Source organism: Phytophthora infestans, genomic scaffold, assembly GCF_000142945.1.
Source record: "Phytophthora infestans T30-4 supercont1.16 genomic scaffold, whole genome shotgun sequence".
NCBI lineage: Eukaryota > Oomycota > Peronosporomycetes > Peronosporales > Peronosporaceae > Phytophthora > Phytophthora infestans.
The window spans coordinates 2,285,896-2,300,174 of NW_003303743.1; the positions used below are offsets into that span (position 1 = coordinate 2,285,896).

Here is a 14,279-nt window from a genome sequence, read left to right on the forward strand (position 1 = left end):
GTCCGGTCAAGGAAGTGCTACGTCGATTCCCTCAGGGTGTCCCGCTTCTGGATCCTCGTGAAGATTTGGACATTCAGGACGAACAATTCTTGCGTGTGATTGAGAAGACTGTGGACGCAGAGAAGCAACTCAAGAGCTCGCCGTTCCACAATGCAGCGGACAAGGAAGCGCGCTTTGCATTGTACAATTTGAAGATGGAAAGTGAAGCCAAGATGCGCGAATTGGAGCGCAAGATCAAGGAGTCCAAGTCGCTGGTGCTGCGTGATGACTTGCGTCGTCGTCGACGAGTGTTGAGGAGACTGGAGTTTGTGGATAAAGAAGGAGTTATCCAACGGAAGGGACGTACGGCGTGTGAAGTCTCGACGACGGACGAGCTGCTGGTGACGGAGATGATCTTCAATGGCCAATTCAACGACCTGTCGGTGAACGATGCGGTGGCGCTGCTGAGCTGTTTGATCAACACGGAGAAGAAGAAGGAGAGCGACAAACCTCCTCAAGCTGAGAGTCTGGAGGTCCCCGTTCGACAACTACGTGAGACGGCGCAGCGTATCGCCAAGGTGATGCAAGACGCCAAGATGACGATCGACGTGGACGAGTATGCGGGTGCGTTTAACACGAACCTGGTGGATGTGGTCATTGCCTGGTGCCAAGGAGCCAAGTTCTCGCAGATCTGCAAGATGTCGGACGCGTTTGAAGGCACCATCATTCGCTGTCTACGTCGACTAGAAGAGCTGCTGCGTCAGGTGACACTGGCTGCGCACTCGATTGGTGACGTCGAACTGGAGAAAAAGTTCGACGAAGGAGGCAAGAAGCTCAAGCGCGACATCGTCTTTGCAGCTTCTCTTTATCTGTAGTATAATAACTACCGAGACATCAATGCAGAATTTTTTTTTTACTTTTTGCTAAAAAAAATACTACTATGTAGTATTAAAAGTCACCATACTAATGGCTCCTTCGAGGTGAGTCCTTCAATGAAACAGACATCGCATCACCATCCACAGCAGAAAAGAGATGACGGTAATTGTACTGACCACAAAGGTCCAAGTACGCGGTTGTTCAAGCTGGTTTTGCTCCGCTATCATGTGTGCATTCTTGTCTGCCTTTATCTTGGTTGCATATACTTGACATAGTCCGAGAACAACGAGCGCAATAAAAATTCGCCAAAAGACTGCGCTGATGACGTCACGTTTCAGCTTCTTGTGGTTTTGTTCAAAGAGTTTTTGCAGCTCCTCGCGTTGTTCATCACGAAGTTTCTGGTATCGCAGTGACAGAGCCTCCACGTCTTTCTTGGTATTGAAAGTGTTATCGCGACACTTGTCGTAGTGCTGCTCTGCGGCGTCTTGTAGCTCTCCACGCACAATAGCAATGCGACGTGAAACGATAAACTCCACATTCTCCTTCAATCGCCGCTCAATCTTCTTCTCGTTCTTGTCTCTTGATGCAGGAAAGTCGTCCCACTGGTCACGTAGCCATATTTTGAAATCCTCTTGAAGACGTTTGTACTCAGCGTCAAACTCGCTCCGCTGTTTTCGATGTTGTAGTTCGAACGATGTCTGCAGCTGTTGAAGCTTAGCGTCAACATCCTGTTGATACTGTGTACGAACGGTGGCTGAATCAGCCTGCATCGCAACGAAAGCCACTTGCACCTGATGTATTTGCTGCTGTAACGATGGTACATCGACAATGTCGGCATCATCTGCAGTGTTATTTCCAAAAGGTTCTTCTTGCTTCAGATATGCGAAATCGGGCAGCGTATAGTCCAGAGCATACACAGTGCCTCGTTGACGTTGGTCAATATAGGCACCAAGGAAATCATCACTCAGCATCTCCATCCAGGAAAATATTTCAATATGCCACTGCTTGGCAGCGAATTCTTCAAGTAGACGACTCCACATCAGTCTGTCAATAACACTCAGCCCTTTGTCTCCCATCACAAGAACCAAAGTCTTCGGTTCTTGAGCTGTTGGAGCAGTCGACGAAGCCAAGTCCTCCAACATCTCCAGAAGTGCGGGCATCATCACCATCGGAGATTGCTTCCTTACCTCCCAATTAAGATCAGCAAGCTTGCGAGCAAGCAATCGACTTGTCGAAGCGTAAGTTGCAACCTGGCGTACCACCTGTAAAGAGTCTCCACACACAATCTTGGTCAAAGCACTGAAGTTGACTTGAATGTCGCGTGCTGAGGTCGCGCCAGGGATCTTCTTATAGAGCACTTCGCTCTGAAACAGCGTATCCGTAATACAATCAAGGTCCATGAAGACGAAGCACTGATTCTCACGTTCCTTAAGTAAATATTTGATAGAACGGCTAAAGTACATGTAGAAGCTGCGAAAGCGTGAAGGATACTCCGCCAGTAAACGATCAGTGGTCATCTCGCTGACGTCGCGAAAGCCATAAAGTTCAACATTCCAATTGTCGGTCTTGAAGTACATCTCCAAACAGTCCAGTAATGAAAGCGTCAGCTCTCCTACCAATAGCAGCAATACTTTTTTGCCCTCCCCAAGGACGCCATTAACGTCGTCCGATAGGTTGCGCTGGAGTAATTTTTCCAAAAAGTGGTGTTCGGACGCGTTCTTATAGCGCACGTCCCAACCTGCAGCTTGGAAAGTTTGTACCTCGCTCGACTGCAAGTAGTGGTGACAACAACGAAAGAATTCAATTTGTCCACAATGACGAGAAAAACACTGCGTTAGCTTGTGTGCATCAAGCGGAAAATCATGTGTCAATGCTTTGTTAATAAAGTCGCTCGGGTGGTTTTGTAAATAGCCATGCAGGTTCCGATTAAATGCATCCAAGTCCGAGAATACGTAGCGCTTTGGAGACATCATATTACTTTGCTCCGTAGATAAAGCAAAAGTGTCACTGGCTGCCTGTTCATGAAAATGAGTGAATGGAATTGACATGGCAGGCGAATCACAAGAAATAACTACAACTTCGCATCACAAAATTTGTTTTTTTTTGTGATTTCAGCAGAATAATGTTAAATAGTCCTCCATCCAATCAAAACGACTTTTCGTATCTTATCTTCCAATAACAAAGCTCCTCTTCGAATTCCAGCCTCCAGTCAAAAGCTGAAGCGACATTCAAAGTGTCAACTAGTGCATCACACCGCTGCAGCAATGGACGAGGAAGGACCGCAGGTTCGTGGCGCAACCCCTGTCAATATAAACTCCCACTAATCTCAAATGCGTCAATGCTCTGCAGGTTCGTGTCAAATTCGTGACCAAGGACGGGTCCATCCGAGTGACGGAGACGCCGTTCGCGGTTCCTTCGCGTCTCAACCGCCGTGGACTCTCGCAAGTAGTTAACCACCTGTTGGCCACAGGCGACTCACCTCGTCCGTTTGACTTTCTCATCGACGGGCTGTTCCTGCGCTCGTCGCTGGACAAGTATCTGCAGACTAACGACGTCTCCGAGGAAGCTCTACTGACTCTCGAGTACGTGGAGGCGCTTCCTGAGCCCCAGAAGCAGAACGGTAGTGACCATCCGGACTGGGTGAGTGCTGTAGCATCTCTGGATGACGAGCTAGTCGTCACCGGTTGCTATGACGGCGTACTGCGTGTGTACGACGCCCAGGGAGACTGTAAGGCCTCCGTGAAGGCTCACCAGGGCGCCGTTAAAGCAGTCAGCGTGTCGTCCAGTAAGAGTGGAGAGTTTGTCGTTGCCAGTAGTGGCAAAGATCAGCTCGCACAGCTCTGGAGATACACGGTTAAGTCGTCCAAATTGTCGCCACTGGCAGCATTGACCGGCCACTTGAACAGTGTCGATGCCGTGCAGCTGCACGCGTCCGGTAACCGTGTAGTGACCGGCAGTTGGGACAACACAGTGCGTGTGTGGCAGACCCCAAATGGCTCAGAGGATTCAAGTGAACAGCGTTCTTCAAAGAAGCACAAGAAGACGGAAGACGATGCCGGTGCCGTGAGTTTCCGGCAACTCGAAGCCGAGATCGTGCTGGTCGGTCACACGAGCTACGTGACGGGCGTGGCGTTCCGTCCCAAGACCTCAGAGCACGACGAAGACGTCGTTGTATCTGCCGGTAGCGACCGCAGCGTGCGTCTATGGGACCTCGTAACCCAGTCCTGCTCGCAGGCACTTGCCGGTAACCGTGCCGTGTCGGACCTAACCGTAAACGCGACCGGTCTGATCCTCACGGCGCACCCGGACCACTGTGTTCGTCTATGGGATCCGCGTGCACAGCAGAGTGGCGAGAGTATCGTGCAGCGTACGTTCCGTTCACACAAGGAATGGGTCAGTTCGGTGTCTTGGCATCCGAGTAACGAGCACTTGTTCGTATCCGGAGGATACGACGGCACGGCCAAGGTGTGGGATGCACGCAGCACCATCCCGCTGCACACTGTGAGTGCACACGAAGGCAAAGTCCTTGACCTGTCGTGGAGAAACCAGGAAGAGAGTGTGGCTTTCGTCACGGGTGGAGACGACAAGAAACTCAACTTTTTCAACGTGTAAAAGCAGATAGAAAAAGAAAAACTGACATGTTCCTTTGTTTACCCTCACTGTGAGTGTGTGTCCTTGTCTACTTTGGTTCCTTTTAGCTTATTCCCAAGCTAGTAGCTTCTCGAGTTCCTCGATATCGTCTGCAGGGGCCTGCGTAATCGGACGTGCGTAGTACTCTTCGATCTCGGCGAGGTCCTGCTTGCTCTTGTTGTCGTACACGAAGTTAATAGCGCAACCTTTGCGGCCGAACCGACCGGTACGCCCGATACGGTGCAGATACGTCTCCGGGTCGGGACGGTGGTCACGAGTCAGCGGGATGTCAAAGTTGACGACCAACGAGACGCCCGCCACGTCGATACCACGCGCCAGAACGTTCGTGGTGATCAGCACGTTGGTCGTGCCGGCACGGAACTCGTCGATGACCTGGTCGCGCACCTCCTTGGCCATGTCGGCACCGTGTAAAATGCCGACCGAGTGGCCCTTCTCACGCATCCGACGCGTCAATTCCTTGGCAGTGTCACGTTGCTGCACGAAGATGACGCACTTGCCGATACTCAGGATGGCGAAAATGTCCGACAAGACTTGGAACTTGTTGTCGCGGGTCTTGCAGTCGATCCAGAACTGCTTGATGCCGTCCAGCGTGAGTTTCTCCTTCTTGACGGTGATAATGTTGTGGTCGGGCACCATTTTCTGGGCGAAATCACGCACATCGTCGGCGTATGTGGCTGAGAAGAGCAGGTATTGACAGGCACGGTTCTTGATGAATCGCTTGATAGACACCGAGCGTTCGCGCATGCCGTCTTCGGCCACCATGACGTCAGCCTCGTCCAGTACGAAGATCTTGACTTCACGAGTGTCCAGTTGTTTCTTCTTGATCATTCCCTCGATCTTACCGGGCGTGCCGACGATCACCTGTGCCTTCAGAGTCTCACCACGAGCCAGGTCGTTGCCGGGGATGGCCAGGAACGTCTCCACGCCGAGGAACTTGCCCATAGCGTTCACTACAGCCATAATTTGACGCACTAACTCACGTGTGGGCCCCACACAGACAGCTTGGGGAGCCTTGAGGTTAACGTCCACGCGGTAGAGCATACCTAGAGCAAAGGTAGCGGTCTTGCCACTGCCACTCTGAGCCTGGCCGATCAGGTTCTCTGGAGGACTGCAAGTAGAAGTTTTTATTAGTAATTTGTACTTATATGCAAGAATAAAATGAGATTGCACTTACTCGGCGAGGATAAGTGGCAGTGCCACAGACTGAATCTTGGAAGGCTTGGCGAATTTCATGTTGTACACGCCCTTGAGCAGCGGGTCCGGCCTGTTATTGTAGAATTCGTTATTATAACGTGATGTATTGATAATCACAACAGTGCAGTACGCACAGGTTGAGTTCCTCAAAGGTGACGGCCGAGTAGAGGTTGGAGTTGGGGTCGTTCTGCAGCACTTCGAGCTCGGCCTTGTAGTCCTCGTCGTCCAGACCCTGACCAAGCGCCAAGATGTCTTCCAGCGACTGCGTGACCTCCTCTACTGCATCTTCGGTCTTATTTTCCGTCTCAACGGGCGGCGCGACCTCCTCCGTCGTCTTCGCAGCAGCGTCCGTCTCGCTCATCTCGTATCCGAAAAAATGAGGCCAAGTTTCCCTTCCTTTTTCAGCCAACAGCTTTTCAAAATTATAAATTAGCCCAGTCTCAATATGCAGGTTTCTTCAAACCGCTGTTTGATAGGATAAACCAGTATGATAGGATTAATTCGAGTGACAAGTCACTAAAGTGAGAGTTCGTAGTCATTATCAGATTTGCTTTGATGACGCCACGCATGCTGCGTTTTGAGGCCGCACGCGGGGGCGTGCGGCTCGATGGGAAGCTCTTCTTCCTCAAGGGCGCGAGCTTCTTCGGCATGGAGAGCGATATATGTGTGTTGCATGGGCTGTGGGGCGGCCCAGACTCCACGACGCTAGCAACAGTAGCGCAACTATTACGCTCGAACGGCTTCAATCTCGTTCGCATCCCACTAGCGGTGGCCGCAGTGGCAAACAACATTGAGGTGGATCGCTATAAAATGGGCAATGAGACAGCACTACTCAAGGCGTTTGAAGGAAAGGAATTACACTATTTGGACGTGCTGGACTATGTGATCCACGAACTGGAACGTCATGATCTTCTGGTGCTACTAGACGCTCACGTGATGCAGCCAGCTGGAGCAATTACTCCACTGTGGTATGACGAAGGACAAGGCTGTCCAGAGACTGTAGTGGAGCAAATGTGGACGACGCTGGCATCGAGATATAAAAGCCAATGGAACGTGCTGGGGGCTGATCTCAATAATGAACCCCACGGAGAGGCTACGTGGGGCTCAGGAGACATCAAGACCGACTGGAGACTCGCTGCAATGAGACTGGCGGATAAGGTCTTAACGGTGTGCTCTCACTGGCTGATATTTGTCGAAGGAGTACAGTCAACGAGCTGTGATACGGGGCATGAGATGCCCTGCTTCTGGGGTGAGGATCTACAAGCTGCTGGTCAACATCCAGTGGAGCTATGTGTGGACAATCGACTCGTATACTGTCCACATACATACGGACCTGCAGTGTCGTGGCAACCGTATTTCAACGCAGAGGACTTTCCAGCTAATATGCCTCGTATCTGGGATACCCACTTTGGATTTCTAAAGCAACAGACAGAGGTGCCGCTTGTCATTGGCGAGTGGGGAGGTCGTCATGAGAACCCACAGGACTGGACGTGGCAGACGCGCTTTGCTGAGTACACACAGCAGATTGGCGTCAGCGGTGTCATCTTCTGGTGCGTTAATCCGAATGGAGGCGACACGGATGGCTTGCTCTGTGCTGACTGGCGTACACCGAACACCCACGCTTTTCAGCTGTTGTCACGCTTTACCGGGACGCTCGTGCCGTCATCCTGTTGAGCGCAGAACACCTACAATGCATTGCTATAACACCTTCATTCATACATTATCAAATACTCCTTCATCCAATGGGTATAGAATCCAAACACACAATCTAAACCACTTGATGGTCGATGTGCTTCAGTGACGACGTCTCCGTCGCTTCGTAACGCGATCTCGACATCGACAACTTACGGTACTTCGTACGACGCATACGCGTGCGGGTGGCAATGAGCATAAAGAAGAAGACGCCACCGAACAGTGCCAACACCAGAAAGTCTTGGAGCGATGACGCGCCCTCAGTCGCTGGCACGACATTATTCGATATGGCAGTGCTCCTCACTGACAGGCCTTTACCTTTGCAATCCGTAATGAGTTCTCCTTCTGTTGCCAGGGATCCGTTGCCCCACATGGTCGTAAGCATCGACACTGTCGGTCTTGCACGTAGCACATTGGGCAACTCATCCGACGTCGCACGCGCGGTGCTAAAGAGACCGAAGAACTCCTCGGACAAGTAGCCCAACGGGAACTGGCCGTTCTTAACGAGTCCCAAGTTGTGTTCGTCCGGGTTGCCAGATTTCCACCACTCGTCACTGTACTCGAAGACGAACCCGCCTACTATCGCTTGTTCGTTGACTCCGTCAGTATTCTGGAAGTTGTTTTGTAAGGCTAAAGTCTGTTGGGTCAATAGATCGGCCACGTAGTTCAGCTGCAGCGTATTGCCGATCCCTTTATCGGATGCGTACGGGTAGCCGTATTCACTCACCAGCAGTGGCTTACCACCGGGTACTGCCAAGAACTTTGGGATGACGGAGCCAGGGTAGTCCGTCTGATAGAAGTTGGAGCCCCACATATCGACATCGGCATTGTGTCTCTCGCCGGCTATGAAGGTCTCTCCACCGTCATCCACAAACGTGGTGGAGATGATCTTCTGTGCGTTGTTGTTCTCCTTAAGTCCACGACGCACGGCGTTGCTTAGAGCGTGGAACTTGCTCCAGAAGGACTCGTCGTAGATGACAGTGATGCTGTTCATCTCACCGCCGATGGAGTAACCCATGACGGTAGGGTGGCTTCCGGTTGTCTGGGCCATGAGGTAGTATTCATGCACTAGATGCTGAAACTCGGGACTACTTTGAGGTAGATCAGGTAGCATCATGGACTGATCGATCCAAATGGAGAAGATGGTGTATACCGAGTTCACATTGTTGTTGTACGCGGCGTCCAAGTAGCCCTGATGGTCAACGTGGCTGTAGAAATCGTAGATTTTGACGGCGTTGGCGTTCATGAGACGTAGATTCTGTAGATCGCGTAGAAAGATGGTGGGTTCGCCCAACATATCCAAACGCCCGGGCTTGCCAATGGGCGTAGGAGCGTAAATCACGCCGCGCACGAAGAAGTTGTGTCCATCTTTGAGTAGCTTACGCCCACAGACGCTCCACTGCGTGTTCACGAACGGCGTGTTGGTGGTGGTCATCATGTGGCGATGTGATGAAGTCGGTGTGCTCAGCCGGTCGGATTGTCAAATGAGGATGGAAGTGAGAGAACGAAACCTTAGTAGGCTGCTTGGGTGAACCGGTAGAATTTTAACGGGGTCGTATACAGGTCAGGCCTGATTATTGGGTCAGGTTTCATTTCCAACAGGATCCTCCTACATAAGAAGAAGAATCGAGCAGTGAAGAAGATGACGAGGCTGTAGATGTCGACAGTGATGATGACAACGAGGGCGTCTCTGGTACTAGCAGCGAAGGGGACGCTGCTGCTACGAATTTGGGCGCAGATGTGATCAGCAATGACAGTGATGCCGATGAATGCGACACTGAAGCCGACGAACCTCGTGCCGCGCAGACCATCGTGGTCTAAGCATTTTAACCCAACTGCTTAGCTTCATATCTTTCACTTCAATATGTAGCTTAGCAATTGGTCCTGTGTTTGGTAGGGCCGTCAGGAAACCCGCCTGACCCAATTATCAGGCCCTACCCGTAAACGACCCCAAAAATAGCTAACCGGTGAACCCCTCGGTGCACGCACGTACGGTCAGGCATTCCGATAATACAATTGCAATCATATTGAAGGTCCATGCCAAAATAAGCTATTGCTACAAAAACTACAGCTTAAGAAATAAATAATTGACATCAATAGTAGTGTATTGGAAAATTAACTACTTAGATGTTTGGCACTGCACATTACTTTGCGTTCACGATAGCTGCTACAGTGTTTGCGTCCCAGAAACGCCGATTCATCTTCAGGAACAACACGGTTTCAAGGTGAATAGGCAGCATACGCTGGCGATGGTGGAAAAGAGTATGTTTCGCCACACTAAAAAGACGCTCCACGGTGTTTGACGTCGGCGGGATGAAAAGCACACCATCAAATATCTTCTTTGCACCGCGCCGCTTTTTTCTAGTCGCCAAGACTCTGTCGGCAAAGCCCTGTGGGCGTCCGTGCCTGGTGTCCGGTGTCGTAATTGCAGGTACCGTCTCAAATGGCTGCAACATCAGCTCCTGGTCGTTCGTCAGCTCGTCCACGGCGCCTGACAGGGCTACAACGCACGCTCGCTCGAAGTCCACGTATTTGCGTCGGCAGCAAGATACTTTTTCACAACGGAATGCTTCTCGATGAGCGCATCAAAGATATCGCGCACATCGAGAAGCGTTACGTTGTCGTCTTGAAGCTTCATGGTGGCCGACTGGAAGTCGCCAAGCTGGCAGTAAAAAAGTAGCTGCAGACTTGCTTGGTCGTGAAGGTGTTGGCGAGAGCCATGGTGAGATCAAAAATGATAGACGAGCGCCTCAGGTTCGCGTTTTGAGCGACCGTTGCTAACAGCCATTCGATTCTGTCTGGAGACCGAGCTCCGTATTTACGCAAAACAAAGCAGAAAAAACTAGATTTTACGAAAAAATAAAGTACTTTGCTGTAAATACAAAATAACTAATTGGACAAAGTCATCCAATTTGTAAAAATCAATAATTAAGTGTAAACTATTGTATTGAAGCAGCAATACAATGATTATTTCGGAATGCCTGCGTACGGTGTCGGGCGTGACGTGTTCTCGATGCTTCAAAAAAATGGGGGTGGATGTCATGATAAATGGAACCCTGCTGAGCTAGGAAAGAATACGTCGGCTGACATCCATTCACCCCTCCTTATCATTGACAACCATTCCGTGTAGACACTGTACTGGCTGATTGTCGAATGCTGCTTCGTGAAAACTGAGGATTTGTCTGTCGTGACGATTGCGATACAATCTTGGAAGGACGAAGGTTTTCTTTAAGAAAAAAAGTGGTTGTCATAGGATACAGCGACGCGTGTGCAGATTGGCCGCAGCTTCGAGCAATGCTGAGTCGACGTCACTTGCGCATTGTTCCTGTGAGCTTTTGCTGTGCTGCAACTACCAAGTGATCACTGCACCGTAGCTAGTACGCCTCGGTGGTGACTGGATACTGCTTGATATACATCATCTCGCGCACATTGCGACATGGAGCTCTCAACAGCATTTTATAAGATCTATATTGATTGCCAATACTTGTAAAGTGGCTTTTCCTGTTCCCTTATTTCTCCTAGTATCAAGAACAAAAAATATTACTTTGAAGTACTTCTGTACCAGTGATACAGTATTACCCAGGTGAATGTGCAGTTTCATCACTGTAAATTACGACTAGCCGATGTAATTTAATCCTCGTAAATGTAGCGCATCGATGCATCCATACCGCCAATAATGATCGCAGTGCGACTCGCACAGTATGATCGCGTATATGCTGTTATTAGTAGAACAAAGCATCCAATGGAATACAGTAGCTGTATACAAAACTGAGCGCCAATAGGACATTATATCATATAATGAAGCTTAATTTGTACAGAGCAAATTGACAAAAACGTTTTTCGGGTACTTTTAAGTACTTATATATGCAAAGACCTCTATTCTCTGACAGGGAATCTCCGTTCATATCTTACTACAATGGTGAAGCAACCGCCCTGCACACATTTTTAATTCCAGAGCTTCTCCGTGTAAAATACGGCTTTGTGTTGTGCTACTGGTGCTTACATGTATTAACAGCACTGTTACTACACCTTTGCCCGTCCAAACAGAGAATAATGTCAAGCAAAGTGGACAATATGTTTTTGATTATTACAAATATCTGATTACGGGATCAAAATTACCAGTGAATCAGAGAATAATCTCATTCAAACCGAGACGACACAGTGAGCTACTTCCCATAGACCATGTCTTTCATCTCCTCGGCCGCGTTCACCGCATCGCGAGCGTGAAGCTCCATCTTCGTCACTAACGTAGGTGTTATATACTTCATACTCGATTCTGCAGCCTTCTCTAAGAAGCGCATAGTGCGCTCCTTGATCGTTATTGGAGTGCCGTCTTCTTCCACCATGTTACTCCGGTCGCAGATCTCTTCGCGGTACAAGGCCAGGTATCCCTTGATTCGAGCTTTTAAAACGGAGAAGCAACCCTCAATCGGGTTGCACATCGGTGAGTAGGGTCCGAGTCGTAGGAGTACGAGGTCGTCACGTGCTTCGACACGTTCTTCGGTTTGGCGGTGAGCGGGGGCATTATCCAGGACAATAATGACCTTCTTCCCAGCGAAGCTGTCATGAAACACGGAGGATGCCTTAACCGTCCGGTAGATTTCCTCAATGAAAGCTGCATTCTGCTCCATTCGGATGCTTCCCCTCTCCAGACGGTGGAGAACCACACCCATGGCCGAGCTTACAGCGCACTGGACTTGCAAGTTTGCACCCTTGGACGGCGGCATCACGAGCGTTGCACGCTCACCTCTCCGTGCACGTCCTCGACCTCGCGTACAGTAAACGTTGTAGTTAGTCTCATCAAAATAGATTATACAGTCACCGTTCTTTTGATGGTCCTTCAGCGATTTTGCAAACTTCTGCCGCTTGGTCTTGTTGATCTCGTTGTTGCATGTCATGGGCTCTATGCGAGTTTGTTTGACGGTGAACAGCATGCCAAGCAAGTGGCGGCTGATCGTTGAAGTGGAGACCCGCACGTTCGTATCTAAAAAGAGCATCGTGCGCATAGCTTCCAGGGTGAAGGTGCAATTGTCGTCAAGATATTCCTCCAGCTTGGACTTTGCTTCTGGTGTCATCTTCACAGCTCTACCACGAGCTCCACCGCGCGGTAGATCTTCTACGCGTCCTGTGGCTACAGTGCGGTATGCCACCGCACGCGATATGCCGTTATTGGCGGCCACCTGAAGCCAGTCAGCGCGTCCCGCGCGATGAGCAGCTAGGACACGGAGCTTCTCAGCGGGGGAGTGCTTGCGGAGGAGTGGTTGGAAGGGCATTCGTCTGAAGAGGTGAATTGAAAAGTGAACTGCTTCAGGCGATGGTTTGCTTCAGGCGAGGTTTTCGCGCGCATTTTGGCGCCAACGCACCCTCACCACCCCTTCACGAATGATTTCCAGCCATCGCCTTTCCTTGTCTCGCTTTGGATGAGATCTTTCTCTGTTTGTTTGTTGATTACTTTTACTAAAGTTAAAATTTGTACTATAAAAACCAAATTGTCCACTTTGCTTGAAATTATTCTCTGTTTGGACGGGCAAAGGTGTAGTGTGCCGGTATTGCGTCTGCTATACTAGAGCGGGCTAAAAAGTTGAGAGGTAGTCTATAACACCACAACCTTACTCGCAATCCAGCACCCGACGCGCACACGGAGATTCAAGACGTGGTGACGTTCCATTACGTGCTTAAAGACGGGGTAGCGAGTGACAGTGTCGCTATCGAGACGGCCAGACGGTTAGGTTTAAGTTAATGAGCAAATTTGTGCTGATGTTCAGTGAATGGATGTGCTGTCGTTATTTTTGTAAATTTATGGGCATCCACTCGACATGTTCATGTGCGATTCGTACAGTTTGCTGTTGTTTGACCTTGGCACGCAGACACTTCGCGATGCGATCGTTTATGCAGACAATCGGATTTGACATGGTCATCCACTAAAACCAATTTAAATATCAGCACTGGTTGGTGAGATATATCTCTAGCAAGAGCCCATGCAGCAAGCCCTCGTGTCAGCTTAGCACAGATCAAAAACCAAAGCCATCATCTGCGAATGTAAAATACTACAGTATATCGCAACCAGAGATTGATAGCTATCTCAAAATACTATCTACTACTACATGTAGTAGTATTTAACTCAGTGAAATTCAAAATGCGAATATTAATGAATTTATATCAACCCTGGTTGTGGCCATGGCGTCTAAAGTACTACTTCTCGGACACTTGCACAAGGACAAGCAAGTACGAGCTGGCACTCTCCCTACGTCACTGCCTTGTGACGCTATCTCACTCGCCAATGCTAACGCGTACATGCTGCTTCTTGCAGCGAGCAGCCCCCACCACCGCCTACCGCTGAAGTTCCAGAAGCCCCAATGAGCGCCCCTTCAGAATGTGGCGATGTAGTTGCCGTCTTAGATCCGTTTTTGTATCTGTAGTTGCTCGGCGGAGCATGAACGCCTGTGCCTTGCTTAGTTTCTCACTGTCAGCTCTCGGTCATAAAGCTAGCTAGCCAGCCTCTCACAAATTAATAAACGCTTAAATGAACGAGGCGGAGCGCTGCGCAAAAAAAAAACAAATGGTTATCTTTTTCCCAAGAAGACTCAGCACCGATCTAATGATCTTGAGATTATAAAACAGCAACAATATTACTGTCGTGGCAGCGATATTAATAGCTTTGTTTTTTACTAGTATTAGCTTCGATAAACTTGCGATTTCGCTTGGAGCTTGTGGGAGTCTCTCGCTGGACTGCTGCAAGCCACTTCTGCTGGTGAAAACGCCACCAAGCTTTGGTCCAAACGACCACGTCGATGCTGCCACACTTCGTAGGTCCTCAATGTTTTATAAATTCCAATCCATTTTTTATATTGCACGCTCTTCTCTCTGAATAAATAAATCTACTTGGC

General features: G+C 49.6%; 5 protein-coding genes across 5 annotated transcripts; 3 read left to right on the plus strand and 2 right to left on the minus strand.

The window, feature by feature from the left end:
- Window positions 1-194: 194 nt before the first annotated feature.
- PITG_08995 (uncharacterized protein) lies at window positions 195-912 on the plus strand (the record flags this gene model as incomplete). Its single annotated transcript, XM_002902980.1, has 1 exon — window positions 195-912. One exon carries the CDS (start codon window positions 195-197, stop codon window positions 852-854), a length of 660 nt encoding a protein of 219 aa, XP_002903026.1.
- A 2,161-nt stretch (window positions 913-3,073) lies between these two features.
- On the plus strand, window positions 3,074-4,467 carry PITG_08996 (uncharacterized protein; the record flags this gene model as incomplete). The annotated part of the gene is made up of 2 exons (XM_002902981.1): window positions 3,074-3,140; window positions 3,205-4,467. The coding sequence occupies 2 exons, from the start codon at window positions 3,120-3,122 to the stop codon at window positions 4,465-4,467; spliced, it is 1,284 nt and encodes a 427-aa protein (XP_002903027.1).
- An 87-nt stretch (window positions 4,468-4,554) lies between these two features.
- Window positions 4,555-6,061, minus strand: PITG_08997 (ATP-dependent RNA helicase DBP5, putative; the record flags this gene model as incomplete). Its single annotated transcript, XM_002902982.1, has 3 exons — window positions 4,555-5,614; window positions 5,681-5,770; window positions 5,835-6,061. The coding sequence occupies 3 exons, from the start codon at window positions 6,059-6,061 to the stop codon at window positions 4,555-4,557; spliced, it is 1,377 nt and encodes a 458-aa protein (XP_002903028.1).
- A 206-nt stretch (window positions 6,062-6,267) lies between these two features.
- PITG_08998 (endoglucanase, putative) lies at window positions 6,268-7,374 on the plus strand (the record flags this gene model as incomplete). The annotated part of the gene is made up of 1 exon (XM_002902983.1): window positions 6,268-7,374. One exon carries the CDS (start codon window positions 6,268-6,270, stop codon window positions 7,372-7,374), a length of 1,107 nt encoding a protein of 368 aa, XP_002903029.1.
- Window positions 7,375-7,468: 94 nt separating this feature from the next.
- On the minus strand, window positions 7,469-8,827 carry PITG_08999 (glycoside hydrolase, putative; the record flags this gene model as incomplete). The annotated part of the gene is made up of 1 exon (XM_002902984.1): window positions 7,469-8,827. One exon carries the CDS (start codon window positions 8,825-8,827, stop codon window positions 7,469-7,471), a length of 1,359 nt encoding a protein of 452 aa, XP_002903030.1.
- Window positions 8,828-14,279: the final 5,452 nt, after the last annotated feature.